General features: G+C 40.4%; 1 protein-coding gene across 1 annotated transcript; it reads right to left on the bottom strand.

Annotated features, from left to right (window-relative positions):
* Positions 1–1,274: 1,274 nt before the first annotated feature.
* Positions 1,275–27,633, bottom strand: PON1 (paraoxonase 1). Its single transcript, XM_007982114.3, has 9 exons — positions 27,457–27,633; positions 21,387–21,457; positions 19,831–19,886; positions 18,402–18,570; positions 14,637–14,763; positions 11,260–11,460; positions 9,532–9,613; positions 5,432–5,560; positions 1,275–2,682 (listed from the first exon to the last, which is right to left on the bottom strand). Exons 1-9 carry the CDS (start codon positions 27,528–27,530, stop codon positions 2,524–2,526), a joined length of 1,068 nt encoding a protein of 355 aa, XP_007980305.2. The 5' UTR covers positions 27,531–27,633; the 3' UTR covers positions 1,275–2,523.

Below are 27,633 nucleotides of genomic sequence, written 5' to 3'. Positions count from 1 at the left end.
CCTCTTCCATTTTCACCTTCAACTAAAACAAGCCTTGACTGGGTAAACCTGTATCAACTGTCAAAGCATATCTGTCAATCAAGAGCAAAGTGCACATTTTTCATGGAAATGAAACTAAAAATAAGTTTTAACTCTGGTAAAGTGTAAATTGGCAGCTAGAATTACATTTGAAAGCACAATTATGGAACTGGGCATAAAGTTAAAAGAGCAAAGCCTGCACTCGAAGCTTCCTCGCCCATCATTTTGTTCCCCTGTCGCTGCTTCACCGTCAAAGTCTCCGATATCTCTCAGCCAGGAAAACCTCTGTGACAAATTCATTAAGTAGTCAGCCTCTCATAGCGAGGGGCAAGCTAAGAAAGAATCAGGACCATCATAGAGTATGGGGTTATTTTAAACGATATTCTTTCTAAAGCCTTAAAAATTCAGAAGACCTGGAGATAACAAGTGAGGGCTATTAATTTCATTCATTCTCACACACGCAAACTACTGTAATTTATATGTGACTAAACCTGTGTCAGTGCGAAAATTTAGATTTGGGAATCACAGAATACATGAATTAAGCTGTTTTCCTCTTTTTCACAATGTACGTTATGAAATTTCTAACCAAGGCATGTACCTTTTTGAATGATCTTGAGTATGTGCTGTGTCAAATTGGATAGACTTTTGTTTCTTCCATGGAATTTGCTTATTCTACCAAGAATAAGAAAGAACAGAATGTGGTCATTTTGTTGAAGATGTTAGGGAGCCTAACTACTCAGGACATTCTTTCTAAATAAGGAAATATGTTTGGTGCGGGGGGGATCCCTAAGCATCACACTCATTGATAATTTCAAGACAGTCTTTAAGAGAACCCAGCATCCTGGGCTGTGAGCAGCATCTCAGAATAATTGAGCCCTTGTAGGGCACAGGATATTATGTCACTGGAATCATGACTAACTCCAATCTTGATGTGAAGAAAGTGGTTTTTTGACCCAAACAAAATGTTCCTGTTTATTACTTCAAGTCAGTGATCTTAAACTGTTGGTGGTTCTCAATTTATTGGCAAAACATTTTCTCTGAAATGCCAGACTATCATCATAACAAATGCCTTAGAACTAACTTCCTTTCTGGCTAGGCTCGGTGGCTCACACATGTAATCCCAGCACTTTGGGAGGCCAAGGTGGGCAGATCACCTGAGGTCAGGTGTTCGAGACCAGCCTGGCCAACATGGTGAAACCCCGTCTCTACTAAAAATACAAAAATTAGCCAGGCATGGTGGTGCACGCCTGTAGTCCCAGCTACCCGGGAGGCTGAGGCACAAGAATCCCTTGAACCTGGGAGGCAGAGGTTGCAGTGAGCCAAGATTGCACCACTGCACTCCAGCCTGGACAACAGAGTGAGATTTGGTCTCAAAAAACAAAAACAAGAAAAAAATTTGTTTCTAAAGTCACTGCCTTAACACCCCAAAGAAGTAATTCAGCATGAAGGTTATACCTTCAAAACAGACAAATAAATGAAAATGGGTAACCTTTATATATCAGCTTCTATAACAAAAATGATAAAGTCATGTTTTCTTCCTAGTCATGTCTCAGAAGATAGCCAAAGGGGTTGTTGATCTTTTCTATTTGTTTATTTACCTTTCAATTTTTTTTTCTTTTCAGCCTCCACAACAAGTTTAAATATTAAACAAAAACCCACCAGCACTACCACCACCTCAACAACAGTGTAGTCCTTGGGGACACTTAGCTTAACCCAAGTCAATTATGGGATTCAATCTGTATCCAATCATCGCAGTGAACAAACTTCCTTTCACCAAGTCAAAGACACTCTAAGGTACAATTTGTACCAAGATCATAGAGACTCATAATTTTCAGGTCTGACAACACTCCCAAAAATTTTAAGATTTTCCTATGTGTCATTGCTACAGGAGAATTGAAAAAGCAAGAGTACAAGGGGAGCTGGAATAATTCAGGTTAATATTTACTGAGAAAGTCATGTATCAAAGGGAAAACGGGAGTAAGTCTGACTGCCATCGTCAGACTTGCTATGTGCGTGGAGTAGAGGGGAACTTCATAATGCACATCTAGTTTTCTGGCCCGTGAACTGGAGTCCCTGAGCGAGTACTGGAGTTCTGAAGACACGTGAGCTAGGCCTGCTTCCCTGTGTCTTCTGAACAAGACATGGCAAGACAGCAATACATACACGTGCTTTCAGGCAACACATGTTTTAGGGTAAGTACTTTTGGGGTCACACACTGTTACTTAATATCTGACAATCGACATAACTGATTTATCCATTTTAGTGAGAAGGATTTTTATTGATAAATGAGGTTTCCAGGTATTCCAAGACTGATTTGATAGTGTATTCTCCAAAAAAAAGCCCTACACTTCATATCTCTCCCAGTTAAACAGTGCTTTCATGCTTCATGATGTCCACATTGAGGGTCAGCCTTCATTGTTCAGCTCAGATCACTAGGTCCTTGGAATATGGCAAGCAGTTGAAATAATGGCCTCCGTTTCTATGGTGTGGATGCAAGTCGGTCTGTTAGAGCTCACAGTAAAGAGCTTTGTGAAACACTGTGCCAATCAGCAGTTTCCCTTTGTACACAGAGGCAACTGTACTGCCTTGCAACACTGTGCCATTTTCTGCATAAACCTGTGTCACTTTAGGTTCTTCTGTTAGAATGTTCTGGATTTGAAGCACCTGTGAAAGAAATAACATTGAATTAACATTTTTGTCAGGTCACTTAAAACAACCTTATGCGTAGGGTCATCCTCCATAAGCCGTATAATCTTACACAATGAGATAAATCCTATTTTGTTCCAAAATTACACTTAACACACCTGTTTCCTCATTTGGGAACAGGTGAGTACTGATCTCAAGTGATCTTTAGCAGAGGTGGAGAGTATCTAAACCTACAGGGGTAGGCAGGAAATGCAAATGAGCAGCACATCCTGGATGTGGGACATTAGGGAGCAGTGGGGACTTAAGTAAATGTGGAGGGAGGAAGCTGTTAACCCAGTGTGATGGTTAACAATGAGTGTCTACTTGATTGAACTGAAGGATACAAAGTATTGATTCTAGGTGTGCCTGTGAGGGTGTTGCCAAAGGAGATTAACATTTGAATCAGTGGGCTGGGGAAGGCAGACCCACCCTTAATCTGGGCAGCACAATCTAATCAGCTGCCAGCGAATATAAAGAGGCAGAAAAACATGAAGAGGAGAGACTGGCCTAGCTTCCCAGCCTACATCTTTCTCCCGTGCTGATGCTTCCTGACCTCAAACATCAGACTCCAGGTTCTTCAGTTCTGAGACTCCGACTGGCTCTCCTTGTTCCTCAGGCTTGCAGACAGCCTACTGTGGGACCTTGTGATCAGGTAAGTTAATACTTAATAAACTCCCCTTTACATATATATATATCTATCCTATTAGTTCTATCCGTCTAGGGAACCTTGACTAATACACTCAACAACAGCCAAATGGTTGCCATGCAGTAATTCGGGTCCGTTTTCATGTATTTTCATGTAAGTCAGGGAACTGGATGTTTACACTTAATTCCTGGTTTTTAAAATGCAGACAAAGAGAAAAAAAAAATGTGACCCCCGAAAAACCACATCTCTGTACCATACTCAGGTGTTCTAAAGTTAACCTCCTGTCTCTAAATGTATAAAATTTTGTAAGTTCAGTTTACTTCACTTAATTGAGGAGAAATGTGATTGCATCATTAATAGTATAGTATCATGTTAAGCCAACCATATGAAATAGCCAATATTTGATCATTCTGGCTGTCAAAAATAGCAATCGCATGTGATTCACTACACTGAGGTGGGAGACCTGGGTCGTGTCTTGGATCTTCCACTTACCATTTGTTTCTCATCTGTAGAGTGAAACAGGTGGGACTAGATTATCTCTAAATTCCCCTTCAACTCACATTCTATTATTAAGCCTTTATGATAATATATAATGACTTGAAGAAAGGATATGTACATCACAAATGTGGCCAACTGTGAAGGCCAATGCCTGGATCTAAAAGGGTCTGTGGGAACTTTCAAAATGACCTCTTAAAAACAGCTGGCACCAAGGACAGATGTCTTAGGAAATTGCCATAGCATTAACATGTAGTAGTTACAGGTAAATAGTTGATGGTGCACCTTGGCTTAGCTAAGCTTCTTGTTAGTAAAACTAAATCACTCTTCTGGGGCAGTGCATTAGATAATGAATTGTTACTACTTTTTACTATTCCTTTGCAGATCAATCATTAGAAATGAAGTATTTTTTCCAGAAAAACAAACCAAGTCCATGCTATAGCAAACGACCCAAGATAACTAAATGAGCTAACAAGCCAGCACAATTAGAATCTAACATTCTGCTCAGTTCTGAGCACTGAATGCTCCACAGCATACATTTTTCAATTCTATTAAACATACCATTCAGCAACCCTAATAGCCAAAAACTAGCAAAAGGCAAAAAGGATTTCCATTAAACATGATCACGATTGTCCTGTAAACCTAGAGATAAAAGATAGGAGAGCCATAATGTAAATGGAAATACACATTTGGATTTTTTTTTAACCCAAGAGATACGGGCTTTAACACTTTTTTTTCCTGTTGGGCAGGTGAAATGGACTCTTAAAACTCAGCTTTAACAATACATACACAGCAGTAGACAAATATGTCAAAATGATGTCATATATATGATGTAAATAATAAGTACCCTTAGTAGATACTGAAAACTCAGTAAATGTGCAAATACCTATATTGAAGTAGGTTCCAAATTCTTATTTGTACCCAAAATACTTCACTGAATAAAGACCATGGACAAAAACTGGGACCTTTGAGTACTGTAACTAAGGTGGAAGATGAGATCTTCTAAGCCAAAATAATTCCAGCGATTTATCTTGCCACCTGCAGGAAGATCTAGAGAGGCTGGCCAATGTGCTCCAGGACTGGCCCATTGCATGGACCTGTGCATATACCACCACACAGGAAGGGGGAGTTGAATAGGAAGGCAGGTAACAAATGAATGATTAAACCATAGCAATATGGCGTCATTATGTTCTTTGAGGATCCCTTAACCAGAGGCCAAGTTCCTCTCAGGCAACCCTCTCCACCCACCACCGTATACCTGTTCTGGCTTCTGGTATTCATTTCTTCCCTCCCTCGCTAGCCCTGAGGTACTGCATTATCCTCTGTTGATTACCCTACACTGTGTCCACACATTTTTTATATAGTCCTTTGATTAAACTCCCCTCAAATTATCCAATTTAAGTGTGCCATGTGTTTCTTGCCTAGACGCTGACTAAAGCACCTTCAAAAGCCTTTGTTTCTGATCATTTGGATCATCTATCCATGTCCCCCCTTTTATTTGCACATAGAGTTGAGAATTATGTTTTCAACTGAAAAAAACAACGGCTGGGAATAAAGTCACTTATCTGGTTCATTTTTAAAACTAACCTCAGATGCAGGAGGATTCTCTGAGTCATAGAAGAAGACTTTCATGCCATTGGGATGGCATCCAACCCAAAGGTCTCCTGTCTCAGGATCCACAGATATGTTATCCACGAGGGTATTAAAGTCGAGGGACTTACAAGTTTAAAAACAAGAAAAGAACAAGACATAAAGTAAAACACAATTGTGATCGAGCAAAATATATCAGAGAAAAGTTGCCTCTTGTCCTTGGCCACCACACTGCTGGTTCCAAGGATACAGTTCTGCCCCATTTCAATAGGACTCAAAATTCCTCTGACATTTCGTCTATGCTAGTATTTTGTCAGTTTCCAGGACAGAATGGGGTAGGGTGAAGATACAGAAAACCAAGAAAGACTGTTAAAAGTTAGACAAAATCATTTGTACCAACATCTGTGCATGAACCTAAAACTGGAAAAAAAAAAAGTTTTCAGTGCAGCATAAAACAACTGCTTCTAAAATGTCATGTGCAAATGATATTTTTATAAGCATTCAGAAAACCACCAGGAAATGTAGATTCATTTCTGAGAAGAACATCAATGAAATGTGGACTCTTTAATGGCTAATCATAGGCTGTGCCGCCAGAGAAGAAATGATCACCCAGGGTCTCGTTTTTGCCTTGAAATTGAGGAAAAGTTTGTTCTTTAGTTTCTTGATGTTATTCAACTCCCTGTTCTTCTGCTGTTTATTCTCTAAATATAAGTTGCGAGCATTTGATGACTGCACAGATTGCTGTTGAGGCTTTGTACAAGGATCATAAATAATACCAATGATTCTTAATTCCACCATTCATCATCTTGTCTGCCTTCTACCAGGGAGAAATCCCATCTATTTGTTTACCTCTTATTCTCAGTTGGAGAAATAATATCTACCATTTACCTCAGAGACCAGCATACCTCAGTGCCCAGAGACCCTGTAAATAACTGCTCATGACTCATTGTAAAGGCCAGGGCATGAACAAACAGCTGCAGAAAACCAGCGCTTCCTTGTGCCTCCTACTCAAAATGAGAGCTGTTCCTCACATGCCCAGGGAGGGATTAGAGGACTCAAGCATCGTGGCAGAGCCTCATTCTCACCACCATGCAGAGCCATCAGTCTTTCTTACCCCAGAGACAGGCAAGACAGGCGGCTCCATGCTTTCTCCATCCCTAAATCCCCGTCCATCCCAGTGTCAGCACACCACTCTGATACCATAATGTCTTTAAATGAGGAAATGTTTGTTGCAGGGCTTTGCTCTTATCTTTGGAAGCGGCATAGCCGATTGGCGAATTCCATGGCAGATGAAACCTACTGAGATGAGAGTGGGAGTGGGAGAAGGACACAGAAACCTGGGATCCCATTCATTCAACATGCAATTACCAAGCTCCTACATGAGCTCTGCGAGGAATGCAGCATCGAGAGAGCACCAGGTACCCAGCAAACACAGCTCATGCCACGGAAGTGCTGACAGTCCAGCAGGGAACCTATTCTGAGTCCAACAATGAACTCCTTGCCTTGCAAATAAATAATTCCTCTCCATGCTAACTCACAGCAAGACCCCTGCATATCACATCTCACACTCCCACAAAGGCAACTGGAAAATTTCGCATTCCTTGGTCAAGAAAACTTAATAAATTACTCTCTTTGGGAAAAACTGTATTCTCTGTTAACAAATATTCCAAGTTTTTGCGAATTGAGGTTCATCAAAGTGTGACTAATCCATTGACTAAGTCCTGGAATCTTTTTTGGAGAGAGGAGAGAATTATTTCTATCGTGATAATATATATATAAAATTTGACATTTTAACCACTTTTAAGTATAAAACTCAGTGGCATTAAGTATATTCACAATACTGTGCAACCATCATCACTATCCCTCTCCAGAACTTTCCGTCAGCCCCGAACAGAAATCCTGTGCCCATTAACAATAGCTCACTGTTCTTCTCTCCCCCAAGTTCCTAGTAATCAGCATTCTATTCTATTTTCTGTCTCCATGAATTTGCCTGTTCTACGTACTTCCCATTAGTAAATTGTACAATATTTATCCTTTTGTGGCTGGCTTATGTTATTTAGCATTATGTTTTCAAGGCTTATCCAAGTTGTAGCAGGTATCAGAACTTCATTCCGTTTTTGTTTTGTTTGTTTGTTTGTTTTTGAGACAGAGTTTTGCTCTTGTTGCCCAGGCTGGAGTGCAATGGTGCAATCTTAGCTCACTGCAACCTCTGCCTCCTGGGTTCAAGTGATTCCCCTGCCTCAGTCTCCCAGGTAGCTGGGATTACAGGCACATGCCATCACTCATGGCTAATTTTTTCTATCTTTAGTAGAGACGGGGTTTCACCATGTTGGCCAGGCTGGTCTTGAACTCTTGACCTCATGATCCACCCACCTCAGCCTTCCTCAGTGCTGGGATTACAGGCATGAGCCACCACAGCTGGCCAAGAACTTCATTCCTTTTTAAGGCTGAATAATATCCGATTGGACATAAACCCATCTACACCTCCTCAAAAATTTAAGATTAGTCTCGGCTAGTTTATCAAATTACTTGGCACTCTCGAGTATTAATTAACTGACATTAATTAATACAATCTTTCAAAAGAAAGGATAATGTGACAATTGATGGATAACCTTTTTGGGGTTTTTATGATGGGAGACAGACATGGTCTATTGCTGAAATTGCCCTTGCCCTCAGTCTCGCCCTGGTGGGAGCAGAGCCTTGACATTCTGTGGTGAAGGTATGTTACACTGGGTTCTATTCTCATAAAATTCTTTAACTTTCGCTTTACAGAAATATCTATTGTTAAAACTGCAGCTTGTTTTTTATTCCCTCAGCCAGTATGAGCATGTGAAATTCCATTTTACTTGAGCTAATACCAAAGTAGCCCTGCCAGTGATTTTTAATGTCAAACACGATGTTACATTTGATGTTGCTTTAAGGTAATTTTCTCTGAGTGAGGCCCCTCATGACAGTCCCTCGGATGTGCTGACAGGAACAGTCATACAATTGGCGCTGACAGTGCTTCCTGCAGTGGGCGTTTATGGCAGGAAAGCAACATCTTGTTGTTTTGCAGAGGTAGAGGGCTGCTTTCATAGGGCTCTAGTTTGCTCTTGGTCTCTCTTTCCAATCCTTTGTGTTTTCACCCCTTTTGACTCCAGCTTTCAAACGACCAGAATTGGTGGGGACAGGAGGTGAACCCCTGAAGCATGCCCAGCCCCACCACAGTAATTTAACAACTATTTGTTAAATGCCAACTAGGCAGCTCCAACTAGAATTGTACTAGGAGCAAATAGAAAAACAGCCTGTCATTGTGGAGCTTACACCCCAGTTCGGGAATCAGGTGATAAAGGGGAAGAATAAAATATATAGTATGCTAGCAATACATGCTGAATGGAAAAATAAAGCAGGAAAGGCGAGAGAAAATATGCCGGGGAAGGGAGCAGTTCCAGGTTTCGAAGACCGAGCTGACGTTTTAGTAAAAATGAAGGGAGATGAAGGAGAGGGCCGCGGAGGTCTGGAGGAAGGTTTCTCCTCCTAGCAGAGGGAGTGGTGCCCCATTCTGAGAGAGCGGCAGGAGACGTGGGGCAGGGACACAAGGGTTGGAGGTAAAAGGCAGAGGGGTGAGGAGCAGCCAGGTCACCCGGCAGCCATTGTGAGCGCGTGGACTTCATCAACATTGTGGAGAGCAGCCCTGCATTAAGTACAAGTTGAGACTATTTCTTGGCTGTTCCATCAACGTCGAGGAAAAAAGAGAGAGGGGAGGGGAGGAGAGGGAAGGAAGGTGGAGGAGAGGGAGAATGGGAGAAAGGAAGGAAGAAAGGCTGGAAGGGAGGGATGGAAGGAGGATCTGGGAACACAATGCCAAGCTCAAAGTTTGCTAGAGCAGAAAGAATGCAAGCTTCCCGGGTGACGGGTGTGGTTTGCTGTTTGCCACTCTGCAGTTGAGTAAAAATGAACAACAAACACGTAATCATGCTAATGACTCTTAATAAAGGAGTGAAAAATTGGTTCTCACCCACACCAATTAAGCAGTCCTTTTCTCTTCACATTTAATTTCACAAATCAATTAGAATCTAATTATCACTCTGCAAACTTACAGTGTTAATACATCTTACCTTCAATGGAGTTAAAGTCCAATTAGCATGCTTTTCATACACATGAATCTTATGAGCCAGCAATTCAGCTACATAGACATACCTTCAAAGAAGAAAGAGCTACATCAAAGTACTAGAAGTAACACAACTTGAGAGATTAAGATGAAGTTGTAATAACTATTCATAGGGAAGAACTTCGCTTAAGGAATGGAAAATGGAACCCATCTCAAACACACTAAATTCTGAAAGAACTCAGTGAGTTTACAGTGCACAGAGGGATTTAATCTCTCCAAAGTTATTTCTGAAGGAGGGGACGTAGTTGTCCTTATCAGTATGGAAGGAACTTAACCCTAACACCAACTTTTAGTATCTGGGAGTAAAATGTATTACAGTGTTTCTCTTTTGGTTTGTCAATTTGTGTCAAGCCCCAGGTTCTGCATTTCAGGGGATAGTGAGTTCTCTCCCAGGAAAGTTGCAGGAAAGCCCTTTGACAACAGCTCCTTGTTTCAATCCAGAGAAAAATATGAGAGAAGAAAAGCTGCTTGGCCTGGATCGATCGAGAGAAGTCTTCCTCCTCTTCTGCCCTGAGTCTGGTCCCGACTCTGTGGCTTTAGTCATACCCCACAAAGATCTGGGGTTAGTCTAAGCACTGTGCATCCCCCTAACAGAAAAAGAAATTACTGCTCGATTATCTTCTATTTTTAAAAACTGGTCTATGATATGAATAATTAAAAGCTGTCCCTGTCCCTGTTGCTCACTTGCTCGCTCACTCTTTCTCTCTCTGTCTCTCTCTCTCTCTCTTTCATTTTTTTAGACAGAGTCTTGTTCTGTCACCCAGGCTGGAGTGCAGTGGTGCAATCTCAGCTCACTGCAACTCACTGCAACCTCCACCTCCCAAGTTCAAGTGGTTCTCCTGCCTCAGCCTCCCTGGTAGCTGGGATTACAGGAGTGTGCCACCATGCCTGGTTAAGTTTTGTATTTTTAGTAGAGACGGGGTTTAGTCATGATGGCCAGGCTGGTCTCTGACCTCAGGTGATCAACCCACCTTGGCCTCCTGAAGTGCTGGGATTACAGGCGTGAGCCACCGCGCCTGGCCCCTGTTGCTCTTTCTAAGCATATGTTACTGACTCTGAAATCATTGATGATGATGCAAGATGAGAAAGGGCATATATATGGATGGATATAGATATTTAATGCATATACCAATGCTACCCAAAATGCAGTCTCCAGACCAATGTTGGTTTGCAAATTGTTTGTTGTAGGGCCCCATGAGATAACATTATAAATCAACTACATCACTAAGCACACTGCTTAAACTGACGTTTTTCACAGTAATACTTTCTTGATGAAGGAAGTATTGTCTTGATTTACATTTTGGTACAAATTCCTTATCTTGTCATAAACCTGAACTACTGACATATGTGTACCTGCATACTATTCATCTCGTTATACACTCTAATCTTTATTCAAAACAAGTCTATTCAGACATACTAAATCTTCATCACAGTTCCCCCTCTTAAAATGTACTTTTTTTTCCAAAAAGGAAACAAAACCAATATGCCTTCACAATGAAATTTTTGATTTGATAAATTTTACCCCCTGAAAAATTAAGACATTTTACATTTTTCCTAATTTTATCTCACTAGGGTAACATGTTAAAATGTATCATATTACTTTTAAAAAGAATATATTCCAAGATATCTCCTGAGAATCTGAGTAAATTCACTACATTTCAGAGAGTTCACATACTTGCCATCAGGTGAAATGTTGATTCCATTAGCAAAATCAAATCCTTCTGCCACCACTCGAACTTCACTTGGACTGTAGTAAACAACATACGACCACGCTAAACCCAAATACATCTCCCAGGACCGTAAGTAGGGGTCAAGAAAATAGTGATCGTTTGTGGCATAAAAGTGCTCAGGTCCCACAGCAACGATATCATTCAAACTGCAAATAAAACATACACACATCATATATAAGGTGAAGGTATTGAACATTACAGGATTATGAATTGACATTCATCGCCATCTATTCCTAAAATCAAGATATGGGATGGAGCCTTCATGTTAGCTATAATGGAACAGAATTAATATGAAATTAGTCCTGCCGATCAATCCTTAAAGACAATCATTGGTCTAAGAAATCTGAGGAAGTGATTATAGCACTGTAACATAAAAATCCTTTTATATGTATCTTAAAATAGTGTTACATCGTGTGTGTGTGTGTGTGTGTGTGTGTAAATACATAAATTCAGTAGAAATTAAATTAGGCCAGAAATCATTGTCAGGGCAAAAATGTGCGCACATATCTGTGCTCACATAGAACTAACTCCCATAAGAAACTGAAAAAATGATGAACCAGCAGCCTGGATACTTGCATTTTAGTTAAAGCTCTGCTACTATTAGCTGTGTGATCTAAGAAAAATCAATCCTTTCACATATCAGGACCTCAGTTTCCTTATCTGTGAAAGCAGGATGATAGACTGGTCTATCTTCCAGCCTTAAGATTTCGTGATTCTAAACTGAATGAAATGTCCATGAACAAGAATGCTCAGAAATAGAATGCTATGGCTTTTCCCCCCCTTTCTGATTAGGATTCTCTCTCTGTCACTGAAAATGTAAGATATATGAGTCTATTTTTCTGCTTTAATAGGTACAATAGTGAACACATAAGTGAGTCATTCTTTGCTGATTGAGGTGATGGAAGTTCCCCAGGGCATGATCTGGGAGAAAATTATCTTTGCTCTATTGCAGAGGGCGTCGTGGCCAGCGCATCAGCTCTGACGCAGCTCTGAGCTCTCAGGCAAGTTAGACAGGCATGCAGAGCCTAAGTTTTCTCATCTGTAAAGAGAGGTTAAATGATATTCTCAAAGTCATACAGCTCATTAGTAGAAGACTAAGGGTCAGGATCTTAATTTGTGGAGTTGCAGTGGGAATTACAATGAGACAATGCCTGTTGTGTGCTTTGCAGGGAGCATGACATTCAATAAATCCTCAATCAATGGTAGCCACTATTACAACATTAAAAAAAAAGTCTCGGAATTTAGGATTAGTCTGGACGGGCACCAGACATAAATCTGCAATCTGATTTTACTCTCTGTTTTATAAAAGTAAATTTCTGAAATTAGTATGATGGACTATCATTTGTCTGTTTTTCACAGAAAGGAGCAGAATGGAATGGTTTAGAGCAATAACTTTTTATTGCTGAAATGGGGGTGTAGTAAAATAAGTAAATAAATAACAAATTTTGAAAGGGTAATAGAGTAATAGCTTTGAAATCTGATGGACTTCATTTGAATCCTGACACTGCTTGCTATCATAATGTGGGGCCACAGCATTGTCACTAAATTTTGAGCCACTATTCTAAACCTCTGTTTTCTCTGTATACCTTGAAAGGCTAGGGTAAGAATAAAATGAAATAACAAATGCAAAGGCCTTCGTACCATGCCTGGCATACAGTAAATGACCAATAATAATGCTTGTGATATATGAATAATAACAGGTTTAAATTATAATAAAATTAGTAATTGGAATATTAATGTTATAAACAACCATAAAATACAAAGAAGAAAATACACACAGCTAATCCTTGGGTTGAGAGAGCAGAACTCTAGTTAATTATGGCACCGTGGTTATTTTCAGTCTCCTTCTATGCTGCCTAAGACCAACATTTTTGCAACTGGCTCAAGAAAAAAATACTCCAACCCGGTAGCTTAGACAAATCTGAGATTTCCAAGATTAAATGTTAAAACATATAATTTTTTTCACTATTTTGTAGCGGTTTAAGGCACCAGCTCTGAACTCATGTTACCAGGATTAGAATCACAGCTGCACCATTTACTGATGATGTCATCTAGGGGAACTTAACAATTACTCCAAGCCTCAACTTTTTAAAAATCCAAAATGGATATAATACTAACATCTAATTCAGAAGGTATTTGTAAAACATCAATAAAATAATCTGTTTGAATTAGTTAGTGCAGCACCTGACGTACAGAGAAAGCTCATTTATTAGTGTTATTAACCCAGCTTCTCCATTCTACATACTTTTCTCTACTTTAAATCTTGGTGTTCTTCACATTCTCCAAACACTCAGTAACTTTATTCTCTTTCCAAAATATATTTGTTAAATGAATGTATGAATGAACTCTTCTACCAAAAGCTGTTCTCCGAACTTTTACTCATCCCACTGGAGCAGAAGATGACCTGAGTTCCTACTTAGTCACTAGTGAATTGATTGGCCCTCATCCAGTAACTCAATTTCTCTCCAATCTCATTTTCCTCATCCTCAAACCACCTGATAAGAAAGAAGAGGAAGGGGTCCTAGTATCACAGAGTGCACACCACATACCAGGCCCTTAGCTAGGTACCTGCAAAGAGTACACATCTAGATTTACAGATATGGAGGTGGTCAAATGCTATACATAAATTATACAAAAATAGGTTGGGATTCTAGACAATCGTAATGAGTTGGAGGTAAATGTTTTAGAAGATAGTGTCAGGTTGTTCTCCTAAATCCATCACTGGCCTTACAAGTCAGATCTTCATAGGGCATGTGAGGAACCTGACTGAGATTGGGGATCCTTGAGTGTTTTATTTCACCATATGTTATGTGAAGGCGCCTAGGGTGGAATTGAGTGTTACCACAGATCTGCTATTGCATAAATTTTGTGCAATCGAACAGCAGTGGAGGCAGTATAAGGAGGTCTTACATGCACTTGATTTAGGGTCTCCTCTTGGGTCTGTGTTTCTAATTCATGGAAACTTCCCAGAGTCTACTTTTTAATATAAATAAATAAGCTCATGATGTTAAATTTATCTATGAAGCCTATTTGGGTTTGAAATACTAAGTCTGGTTCCGAAGAAGAGCAGGATTTTTTCCTGGTAATGACTTGAATGGAGATCCTGAGGCCAGGAGCCACTGGGAAAGAGAGGAAAAGAATGGGCCATCTCTGAGGGGCTTGAGTCCTCAAAACATTCTTCAGAAGAGCATGTGGAGGAGTTTGTGATCATTAGAAATGAGAGTTGAACAGCCATACCTACTCTGGCCAAAACGAAAAACCAAAAGTAGATTAACTATCCACTACAGCTAAAGGAAAATAGAAATGTGCTGTATCTCAATACTTAGGCAGAAGTTTATGTCTGATGGTTTTTAGATGCAAAAGCGACTTTTCTTCTTCTTGAAATTTAAACAACTCCACCGTGGACTTAGCATCTGGATGGTTCACCACCAGGAGGTACACGGCATTATCTGAGAGGAGATTAAAAACAAAAATGAAACATTAACTAAGCTCTCACTGTCAGCCCTCTCTCCAAAAACCAATTTCAACCCACCTCCAGCTAGTAGTTAGGATGTCAGGCAGATGGAATATTTTCATCTCTTTGTAGAGAGAAGCATTTGTGATTGTTCCTGTTCCAAAGAAAAGTGGCTCAAGGAAGAACCAGTGACAGTCTCTGAAAACTCAAAATTCCACAGGAGAAAAAAAAATTCTCAAATTAAGAATGAGTATCACTGACACTAACACTCCAAAGAACTCTTGAAGTTTTCCAGTTCAAATGGTCTCCACAAGATGCACAGTTGTGATGAAAGGGATAAAAACTATGGGAACTCCCAATATGAGAAGGTGTGCTCAAGTGTAATTTACACAGTGTGAGGTGATAAATTTCACAGAACATCTGAGAAATAGTAGCAAACAGAAGCAGCTTCCTTGGGTCAGTGCGAGTTTAAGAATACAAAGGCGACCCATCTAAGCGGTCAAGAATGTGTGATCAGAGTTGGCAAGTAAAAGTTAGATTGTGGCCTTTGCCTTAAGAAAGAGTAAGTCTTTTGAAACCTCTGACATGATCAAATTGGTGGGTTTTGTTTTGTTTTGTTTTGTTTTTGTTTGTTTTTTTTTTTTTTTTTTTTTTTTTTTGAGACGGAGTTTCACTCTTGTTGCCCAGGCTGGAGGGCAATGGCGCTATCTCGGCTCACTGCAACGTCCACCTCCCAAGTTCAAATGATTCTCCTGCCTCAGCCTCCTGAGTAGCTGGGATTACAGGTGCCCACCACCATGCCCGGCTAATTTTTGTGTTTTTAGTAGAGACGGGGTTTCGCCATGTCAAGATGCAAAATTTGGCAAGTTGAATTGAGAAGATTTGAACAGAGAAAGCTGCTAAGATGATTTTCATTACACCTTTCAGCAAACAAGTGTTTAATTTATTTTAGTTCATGTTAAATGCTACAAAGGAAAAATACAACAGGATAAAAGAATAGAGAGTAATGAAGTATTATCTTCATGGGAGTCAGGCATGTTCTCTCTGATGAGGGGATGTTAGACCAAAAACCTAAGTGAAATAAGAGAACGAATATGTGGATATCTAGGGAAACAGCATTCCAGGCTGAGGAGAGAAAATGTGCAAATGCCCTGGGGCAGAATTTCCTGGGCATATTCACTTAATATCAGGTTGTGGTGGGAGCAGAGTGAAGGCAAGAGAGAGTGGGAGAGTGAGAGGGTTGAAACCACAGGGAGCCAGAATTGGTCCTGTTAGGGCTTAAGGTGAAGATCCAGGCTTTGCTCACTGGCCGATTTGAACCAAGGAGTAACATGAGCTGAGGCTACAGCAGTAATCCAGCAATGTGGAGAGAAGGGACTGGAGCAAGACGATGCCACTGGCAATAAAAGACAGGAAAGGTCATGAGAGGTATTTGAAAGGAAGAATCCAAAGGCCCTGAATATAGCTGAGGAAGGAGGGTATGGAAATCAAATTCAAGTGAGGATTAAAACCTGGATTCACATTTTGTGCAGTGGATTCTACTTCTAGAAATTCATCCTAAGGATATAGTCACAGAAAATACATGTGCGAGAAAGTTTATTTTGGCATTGTTTGCAATGAGCATAAAGGTGGGAACAACCTAAATATCCGTTGGCAGATGAGCTATATTACAGTGCTCCCACACAACCGAATCCCAAACCACCTTGGCAAAGCAGCTGCAAATGTGCTGTATGTAAAGGAGTCCATGATGTAGTGTTTAATGCAAAAGCAATTTATAGAAGAGGTTGTGTAATACTACCTCATTTTTATTTTAAAAAGTATCCAAACATCAAACACCATATTTCTTTGCACTTAAAAATATTTTTTAAATAAAATGTAATGGCGATGAATGGGTGGATGAGTGGAGAGTCCACTGAAAGGGATATATATGTGTGTGTGTGTGTGTGTGTGTGTGTGTGTGTGTGTTTGTGTGTGTGTGTGTGTTACATGGGGAAGAAAAGGAAAGATAAAAGGATGGAAAATCATTTTCAACATTTTAAGTTTAAAGTGTCTATAGGAAAGGAACCCAAATAGAATTGTCTAGTAAGCACCTGCGGCATTAAAAGTGAAGGGCTAGTGAAAAGAATAATAATAATACCCCTATTTGGGGATGCCCTCCTAGAAAGCAGGCAGTGTGACACTGGTTTGAAAGTTCTGAAATAGAGAAAATAAAGAGGAAGTAAAAGACCTCTGGGGTAGTGCTCAGGGAAGTGGCAATGAGTGACAAAACAATGAATTGGGGAGAAACCTGCAGTAGGGTGAGAACTGGAGCAGCTAGGGGCACTGCAGCATCAGGGAAGAGCAAGTTTGTGAAGGAGAAAATGGTCAACAGCATAAAAGGAGGTGAAGGAGGCTGGGCACAGTGGCTCACGCCTGCAATCCCAGCACTTTGGGAGGCCAAGGTGGATGGATTGCCTGAGCTCAGGAGTTCCGGACCAGCCTGGGCAACACAGTGAAAACCCATCTCTACTAAAATATGAAAAATTAGTCAGGCATGGCAGTATGCACCTGTGTTCCCAGCTACTCAGGAGGGTGAGGCAGGAGAATTGCTTGAACCCGGGAGGTGGAGGCTGCAGTGAGCCAAGATTGCGCCACTGCACTCCAGCCTGGGAGAGAGCGAGACTCATCTCAAAAACAAAACAAACAAAAAACAAAAGGAGGTTATGGAAGGAAGGAAGGGAAGAGGGAAGGAAGGAGAGGGACGAAGGGAAGAGAGGAGATTTGTTAATAGGAACATCACTGATGAGTCTCAAGGCAGCAATTTTAGCCACCCACAGTGGGGAAAGTCCAGAAGAGGAACTGAATGAGGGATCGTCTGATGATGAAATGGGGGTAATGGGTATAAACGTGGTTCTTAACCCTAGCCTGACATTTTTATGAACTGAACAACTTTTACCAAGTACTGTGATCCAGATTTCCCTCAGACTAATGGAATCAGAATCTATCGAGCTGGGGGCTGGCATCGAGTCTTTTTAAACTCTTCAGGTGCTACCATGTGCAACTGGGGCTGAAAATTAATATAGAGACAAGGAAGTAGCAGCAAATGGAAAGGGAGAAATGGGGTAAATACATAAAGGATGACACCAACAAGTTGTGTTGAAAGGGACCAACATGCAGAAGAGCATTTTGAACACAGAACAGAGGAACCAGCAGACAGGAGGCACTAAAGGTGATGGGGCCGGCAGAAAACTGACCATGGTGACTTTCTGTCACTGGACCTATAGGTTGCAGATGCCTTGGGTTAGAAAAATCTGTTCCTGTAAATGCCTGAGTCTTGAAAATTGTTAACAATGGAAAAGCTATAATGATCAGGGCTGGATATTATTATTATGGTAATTATAGGGATAATGTGAATGTTGGTATTTTACAAAATCAGGTGCTTTACAAATCTTAAATATTTTAGCATTCTCAAGTATTCTAGTGGTTTTACTATAAGGGTCAATTAACATAGGGGGTAAGTTTAAAACCCAGAGTAAGAACCTTATTCATGATTATGCTGCATTTGGATGAGAAAAAATAATTCATTTATTGACATGTTTTTCTGTTTTTGTTTTAAATTTGGTTTTGATTTTAATAAACAGTAAATCTTGTTACCTTCATCTGTGAATGTGCTAATCCCATGAGGGTTAAATGAAGATAAATCAAATTTACTTCCAGTGATCCCCAGTTCCAACACTGTTGGATCTTCTTCATTCAGGTCCATCAGAAGTATTTTTCCAGGATTGTTGGGGTTGAAACTCTTTATTCCAGGATATTGTAATCCCTTATAACCATGGAGGAGAAAAATCAAGCACAATACCAGTACTTTAAATGCTAATAGAGACGCTGCATGGGCCATGGGTTTGTGTTGACTGCTCCAAACCACAGAGCTAGCCAGATGGCCACATAGGAAGCCTCTTAAGTTAGTTTGCATGATGGGTCCCCAGGAGAAGTCTTCTGGAAGCCAAATGCTCCACTAGGCCACCCCACACAAACCCTTTCATCCCCTGCAGCAAAATCATATGTGCACCACACTACAGCTTCCATCCCATGAGAAAGATCAAAAATGGAAGAGCAGACCCAAGAGGCAATTAATAATAGTCTTCAATGATAGAAGCAAGGAATACAGATACAATATTGGTTATGGCTTTTACACTGTTCCCTCGTAGGTCCTTGGAAGCATCTCAAAGACAGAGGTTTAGTGGGTCGGAGGAACTACTCCTTTCTTAGCCTTCAATCAAAACAACAAAGCTGTTGTTTTATATATTGGGTTCCCATATAAGATTTTGCTTAAAATACGCCTTATGTTGCTCAAGAAATGTTTGCAAGACATTGCTTTGCAGGATGACTAATCTACTATCTTTGTAAGAGAAAACTGGACTAAATAAATTACAAGAGGTAGCAAAGGTTTTTAAATGACTGGATGATTGTCTATTGTTTCCTATCCACTCTGTTATGTTATGATCCCCAGGCCAGATGGTGGACTTCTTTTGTTTTGCACTGTATCAGCTACCATAGTGATCTATATGCAGGAGAGTTTCAACAAATATGGTAGATTCTCTCTTCAAAGCTTGGGAATTGGGACCTATCAACAATGTAAAATTAGAGGGCTTATTCTGAAATATGTTTAAAAATGTGAAAGTTGAAATGACATGTGAAGTAGTATACATTAAATGTATATTTAATTTAGCAAATATTTGAATATGGCAATTTTAAGTGCTTCAGGGAATAGACAATTGAGGGGAAACCATTCTTGAATACACTGAACTCACAAACAAATTGCTGCTATAGAAGCTAAGGTAATATGGTTCAATGTAGACCGAAGAACACAAATATGCATGGAACACGCATGATCATAATTATAGCAGAAGCATGATCATAATTATAGCAGAAGTGTCAATGCATACACAATTTGTCTTTTAAACCACGGCTGTTCATTTTATTTGAAAGTGGGCATTGGTATACAGAAAGCCTAAGTGAAAGACTTAAACTGCCAGTCCTAGAAAACGTTCTAGAACACAGAAAAGTGGAAGAAAACACTCACAGAGCTAATGAAAGTCAGTCCATTAGGCAGTATCTCCAAGTCTTCAGAGCCAGTGTCTGCCAGAAAAGAGAATAAAAGTACAGGTTGTTTCATATTACTGCAGGAAGTGGATCCATTTCTTAACACCTCACTTGAAACTGGGGCTATATGTTACTCTTCTTTAACTGGTTCAGAATAATTCATTCTTTCATTTATTCAAATTGATGAATGTGATTATATGGAAATTAAAAATACATTAATATCATTAACAAGTTTAATTAAAATTTACACTTAGTATATTTGTTTTAAACTGATGGACTAGAGCTTTTTCCTCAAAGACTGAAACCTCTTAAAGTTCATGGAAATTCACAAAATATACAAAAGCCATGATTATTTGAAAAGAACTTGCTGTTTTCCAAAGATACGGGGTAAACTACAAATATGTGTTGATACTTAATAGTTCCAAAACAATTAAACCCTTGGAAAGCCATATTGAAAATATAAGCAAATTCCAAATAGTTGAGTTAAAATGGGGATACATTTTAGGTGATCCAGAATATGAATTTTTACTACTAATTACAAACATCAGTTAAATATTACTGTCTTCAAGTTAGTTATACTTTAAGTACATGTAAATTTTTAACATTTCAATTTATCTAGAGAAAAATGAACTATTTGATAGGTATTTATACACTTAGTGAAAAGTATGCTTTTCAAAAACCCAGTGATATTTGATATCAATATCATATTTTTCTAGAAAACAATTGCACCATAAGATATCTAGTGAAATTTAATGATACTAAGTCATCTGGTCTAGCCTCCTGAGCCTTAATCAACTGAGATGAATAATTCTAAAAGAACAACAACAACAACAACAGAAATACCCAAAACACACAAAAGCATGATCTCAAAAAAATTGTCCTCAAATAACAAAGCTTGTTGCTTGGAACCAGCTGGAGAGTTGAGCCCGGGGACTCTCCTTGTTGGTTGCCTCCCAGCTGCTATTCCCCTACCCTTTTATCTTGGCTGACAGGGCCTGCCTCCCACATTGGAGGTTCGATAATTACTTTCCCAGCATCCTTTGCAGCTAGGGCACCAGCCTGTCCTCCAGCTCTGACAAATAAGATCTAAGGAGAAATCTGCTGGGAGCTTCTGGAAAAAATTTTCCTCTCCAATATCAAAAGAGATACACATAAGGAGAAGCCTTGTGGTAATTGCAAAGTCCTGTCAGAGCTTTTCTAAAAAAAAATTACCTTTATTCACTGCTTTATCTGGCTCTCCTGCCCCTCTTCTGCCGTCTCCTCAGGTTAAATTACCATGGAATCAAACTTTATTCTATTTTTCTTTTTTTTTTTTTTGCTCTATTGATCAAAAACAAACAACCAAAACTGCCAACACCTTGGTAATATGTTAGTAAAGTCAAAAGTCAAACAACATGGTATTTATCATTAACTACCACTGACTCTCCTGATTCAAAAGTTTATTTTTCGACAAAATTAAACAGGCACATTAATCACACAAAAAGCAAAAAAATACCGAAAGTTCAAATGAGACCCTTCTTCCTCTCACATACATACCAATTCCTTTAACTAAATTACAGTTAGGAAGTTCTATGGGTTGTACCTCTCGGAGAGCATTAAGTCGCGTTCTGTGGGGGAGAAAGAAATAAAACACACACAAAACTATTCAGAAATTATAATTAAGTTGCAAAGGTAGGCAACCCACAAAGTTCTCCTTCACTGTACTTTGCCTGAGTTTCAACTCCAGAGTTTTTCCTGCAATTTTTCCAGGCAAGGCCAGGGCAAGACAAGTGGGGAACTCTGGATACAAAATTTAGTGTTTATTTAGCAGAGGTGGATAGGTACACACAAGAGATACACAGTACCCTCTCCAGGGCTCTGTGTACTTAGGCAGGCACAGGAGCAATTTCATCAATGTGTAAGGACTCCTAGGTGGAAAGTCCAGGTAAATGGCAACATGGTTCCAGTTTATTCCACTGATGTTTTAGAGTTGCTGACAGATGGGCAGCCTCCTACTCATCTGCTCAGTCTGACTCCACAGACTGGACTGGGCATCTGCTTTGTGATGTAGTGCTTGAAAAATACAGGTATGTTGAAAGGATTTGTAACTTCAAAAAAATCATGCACAAGGCCTGCATGTAAAAAGGCATTTCACACACACAGGTGCACTCACACACGCACACACACATACACAGGAGCAACTTATCAGATATGAGTGCATAAACACCATGGAGAACGTCTGAGTAAAGGACAAAGGAAAAATGAACAGATGTGAGAAGGAAGTACCAGCCAACTGCCTGAGCAGAGCGAAGCTACTGATGCGGCATTTGAAAGAAACAGATGACGTTAGCACAACCAAGAGATTTAAACAATAAACTTTTTTTTTTTTTTTTTTTTTTTTTTTTTTGAGAACTAGTGATACAGTATTGTCAAGGCAGGTAGTGACAATTATCCAAATATCCCTAGAAATCTTATCCGGTTTCAGATAGGCTAAGAAGTTTACTTGTCCTCCTGATGACTTGAACTCACAGGAGGAGGATGGGCTACAGGGGGAACAGATACACTAGATAAAATTCTTACTGACGTGGTACAAAATGATAGGAATTTGGGGGCGATTGATCTTTCATTTATTCATTCAGAAAAAAATGAGTATATTCCTACCACCAGGTCACTGGCTATCATTTTCACTCTCTAAGAAAATCTGACCTAAGAGGTAAGGGGTGCCTCTTAGTAATCTGCTTTGTAAACGTGCCACAGTTTGTCCCAACGTACAACCAGAGTAAAGAACCACCAGTCTAGGTACTAGAAATACAGAGATGAATGAATAGATGATGAAGGCTTGGACTGTGAGGAGATTGTGGTTTCCTAATCGATGGATATGAACTTAGAAAGCAGACATCAACAGAAAGTTGGAATCTGTCCATAACCTAAGAAATGGAAAGGTATTTCAAAAATGGAAATCTGACATTATAATGACATTATAATGCAAAAATTCACAATAAGGAAATAAAAGGGGAAGTGATAGAGCAATGGCTTACAAACTTTTCAGACGGAGATTCACATTAGGAAAAGTATTTTATATGGTGCGAACACCCAGCACATGCACACACACACACATGCACACACACATCTGAATCAAGCTTCACAAACAATACTCGCCCTAATTTGTGTGATACATTCCTAACTTTTCTGTGCAATTCTGTTTTATTTTAAAATGTTAGTAATTATTTACTAAATTGACTTTGTTACCCACCATTTGAAAAAACTCTGGTCTAGGGAAAGTGTAGTGAATATTTGTAGCATGCCCTCAAGGAACCGAAGGGCAGGTACAAGATGTTAAGGGTGATGGTCATAACCAAGGACAACACAAAGACTGGCATGGAAGGAGAGATTCAAGGACATAAAATCACTGAATGGGCCAAGACTTGTGAAAAACACCAAGGATAGTCAAATTCACTTTTCACTCAAAACCACGTGGGAAGAATACTCACACTGCCTGACTCACAAGGGTCACTAAACATATGGGTTCACAAAAGATACAGAAAGGCAGAACTGTTCAGCTCCTATTCTAATTCAGGCTAGAAGATGATCTCTAGCCTGGAAAAGGTAGAATAATCCTAGTTAAAGAGAGCCCAGGGTGGGCAAGGAGGCATTAAGTCAGCACCTGTTGATTTGGGTTCCAATTTGTGGCCCAAAAATGTCATATCTCTACAGGATAATCATTGCTACTACAGTTCAGGTACCGTATATGCCCTCGTTTATACGAGGCATACGATGTTTAAGGAAACATCTCCATGAGGTGTTATTTTCCCTAAGTCACAGATGACCAAGATTAAGTGGCTTTGTAAGGCCACAGAGTTATGAAGTGGCTGAGCAGAGACTGGAATTCAAGTGTGAATGCAAAGCTCACATTTAGCTCTCTAACCAGGCAAAATCTACAGAGAACACTGCTTAAAAGCTGGATGAGGCACCTGAAAACTGACTCACCTGTGTTATTATCATCCAACTCATATTTTTTCTACCTCATTTTCAATTTATTAGGAACTATCTTGTCAAAGGCTTAAGTCCAAACGTTCTGGGCCTAAGAGATAAGGGTCAATGTCTGAGATATGTCCCTGATTCACTAGACTCTGAACTCTGTGCAGAAACCATACAGCCTTTGCTGTGAACTTGTCTGAGTCTGCTTTGTGCTGCTCTAAAGGAACACCTGAGGCTGAGCAACTGATAAAGAAAAAAGGTTTATTTGGCTTATGATTCTGGATGGTTAGAAAGTTCAAGAATTGGGTATCTGCATCTGGTGAGGGGCTCCGGCTGCTTCCACTCATGGCAGAAGGTGAAGAGGAGCCAGTACTCACAGAGATCACAGGATGAGAGAGGATGTAAGAGAGGGCAGAGGTACCAGGCTCTTTTCAATCACCTCTCTCAAAATGAATAGAGTGAGAACTCACTCACTCGCAAGGAAGGCATTTATCTATTCATGAGGGATCCATCTTCATGACCCAAACACCTCCCACTGGGCCCCACCTCCAACATTAGAGATCAAATATGAGGTTTGGAGAGGACAAACATCCAAACCAAAGCAGAAGTGTTCAGTGAAAACACATGCTGGCTGCTCACAGAAGAAAGCAGAGATCTTTGCCTAGGCATTAAGAAATCCATATCCATTCTCAAACTCTTCTTGGGGCCAAATTCACTCTCATCAGTCTATTTTCTGCTCCTACATGTGCCTCATTCATTCAAATTCCTTTTCATGGCCTACTATGTGCCAAGTCCCAATAAGGGCTCTCACACATACTTCCTCATTTAATCTTTTTAGCCACCTTTGAGAAAAAGATGAGTGTTTACCCTGTTTTGTAGGTAAGGAAATGGAGGCACTGAGAGACTCAGTATTTGCACGTGGTTGCTTATTTAAGAGGGTGGAGTTGGGATTTGAAACTAGGTGTCATGATACTAAGGACTCTTCCCTGTATCTCTTTCATACCTCTTTATTTGCTCACACTTTTCCCTTCACCTAGAATGCTCTTTAGCCCCTTACCCACTGGGAAGACCCCTACTCATGATGCTTTGTAGCTTCTCCAGTCTTCTGGAGTAATAACTCATTGGGTAATAACTCCTTAGTTTACCCTCAGGAACCTTCACATATACGTCTGTCAACTTTCTTACCATAGTTGTCAGTTTCACAGTTGTCAGTTTTTGTTCTTTTGCTCCTAGTAGACTTTAAAATTGGTGAGTGAAGACTGCATCCTATTCATTCCTATAACCTCCAGCAGAAACACAATGTTTGCAAAGAGAAGGTACTCTGCAAATGTCCACTGAAGTGTTTTGTGGAGATACAAGGCAAGTACTTCAGACTGAGAAGATGGCGTTGGTTGCGCTCATAGGGGAGGCTGGAGGGTTGGAGGATTATTTGTCCTTATCTCAGAGTTTCAATGAGGTATAATTATAATACATATTCAAGTATCACTCAGTAGATTTCATAGGTGCATTTTTGAGATCACATATGACAGCTATAAAAGCTAACATTTACAGGACACCTGCTATATGCCTGATTTATGTATGTATGTGTATATATATTTTATATGTTTTTATATAAATATAGTATATATATATACACACACATACATCTATGCTGTAATATGTATCATTATCCCCTAGTTTTCAGGTGGAGAAACAGGCTGGAACTTTTCTGAAATAAAGTAGTAAAATAACTTGAAAGTTGCAGAAATTAGATCTAACCCAGGTCATCAGGAATCCACCACTACTCTCTTCCCACAACTGTGTGTTACCTACAGTAAGCATGGAATGGCAGAAATGCATTGAGAGGCCCAACGTTAGCTTTGTGGTTTCCTTCTGAGAAGGGAAACTCAGTGGACTCACGTATTGCAATTAGCAATGTAGGGACAAGGAAGCTGCCATACAGATGCAGCGCTGCAACATTCCATAGCCCAAGTTGGGGTTGGGGAGGGGAGCTGTTTCTACCATCATCCAAGGCATTCCTTGGACTTGTGTGGCACATACAGTGACTACAAAGGTGGGAGACTCGTGGTCTAGCGGAACTCTCTCAGTTCCTTTCTCTGTGCTGCTCCCACCTGGGAAACTCAGAAATCTCTTGGGGCATCGCTTGTGTGCTTCCATAAGTTCCCTCCAGCCCAGACACATATAGCTTCCTGTGAGCCCCACACACATACACTCCAAGTCTGAAGAAAAAAGGATGCATCCGCCCTGGGGATTTGCCTTGCTCCTGATGCAGGCCTCAGGATATCATCTCTTGCCTTCTCTCCCTGGGGCAGATTCATGGTCTCTAATCCCCCAGGGATTTTGTTCAATGACGCTGGTTCTGATTCAATAGTGTGGGGTAGGGCTTGAGATTCTGCATGTGCAGGGAGCCCCTAGGTGATGCTCAGGCATCTGGTCCCCAGACCCAGTTGAGTAGCTAGGTTTTAGGGGTTTCCAACAGTGGGTACAATTTCCCTTCCTTCCTCTGTCTGGGCCACTCCAGGAGGCTCAGCAACCCATCCTTGATATATTTTTATCTATACCTATAATCTCCTATAATAAACCTATAATAAAAACTCACAAACTGTAATTTTTACATGATTTAAAAGCCAAGATTACCAACTGCTTCTTACTTTTTTTCTAGCACTCTGTAACTTAAAAAAAAATTAGAAAAACCTCTACAATAATTAGTAAAAACCCATTCTGAATATAAGCTTCTAATTAGTCCATAAGCACATATAATTTTTTTATATTTAATGTTGATTGGGTTTTACTTTAGAGTAAATAAGGCATTGTTGACTAAGCCTTAGAGACTAGGATGATCTCTAGACTATGAACTCCTGTTAAAAGTTATGAAACTTTTGATGCATTCTTAAAATATCCCCAACCTCCTTGTGTAACACTTAACCGTTTATTAAATACTTTAAAGGGAAGCAGGGAACTAACATTTATTGAATAGCTACTCTGTCCCAGGCAGGTGTGTATTACCATTTCCAGTTTACTGAAGCAGTAAAGGTTAGAGATGTAAAGGGATTTGCCCAAAATCCCATAGTCACGGAGCAGAGCTAAACCCCAGGACATCAGATGCTGGCTCCAGGGCTCCCTCTTCCCGGCCTGCCCCCACTGAAGCGAGTCATCACGGCACATGTTAGCTCCCACCTGCTCGGGTCCACACGCAGTTTTGCTGTGGCCCTCAGTAGCCTCAATTTGAGAATCTTCAAGCCTGGAAGGTTTGCCATGGCCAGGCAGTCAAGGCGCAGAAGGGACGGGGACTCCTTTCTCTAATTCACAAAATATCAGGAGAACCCCCAGCCTGGTTAGTTTCCTTCCGGGTTGGGAAGTGAATCTGTAGCCAGGGCACACAAATCTTCATGAAAAATTAATTCGTGTATGCTGACAACCTGGGCACTCACAGCCCTGGCAATTGCCTCCTTATCCCGTGTCTCAGGCCATGAGCAAGAGTTTGTTTTCAAGGGGCACATGACAGCTGGACAAACATTTAGGAAACCCCTGCAGAGTGTACATCTAGTACCTGCCTGTAAATGTTCTGTTAACAGCCTGGACCCTACTTTCTGGGGGCTCATGGAGCTGGCAGGGGGTGAGCTGCAGCCCTCACCACAACCCAACTTACTGGTAAGAAAACTGGTGGTTCTTGAAGAGTGCCAGTCCCATCCCCAAGAGGGTGAGCACAATCAGCTTCGCCATGGTCGGGGACAGACAGACGGATCGATGGGCGCAGACACCGACGGGCTAGAAGGCTATGCCTGCCTGCAGCCGCAGCCTAGCTGGGGTAGCGCCGATTGGCCCG

Source organism: Chlorocebus sabaeus, chromosome 21 (genome assembly GCF_047675955.1).
Source record: "Chlorocebus sabaeus isolate Y175 chromosome 21, mChlSab1.0.hap1, whole genome shotgun sequence".
In the NCBI taxonomy this organism is placed as follows: Eukaryota; Metazoa; Chordata; class Mammalia; order Primates; family Cercopithecidae; genus Chlorocebus; species Chlorocebus sabaeus.
This window is presented reverse-complemented; position numbering and strand designations above follow the sequence as displayed.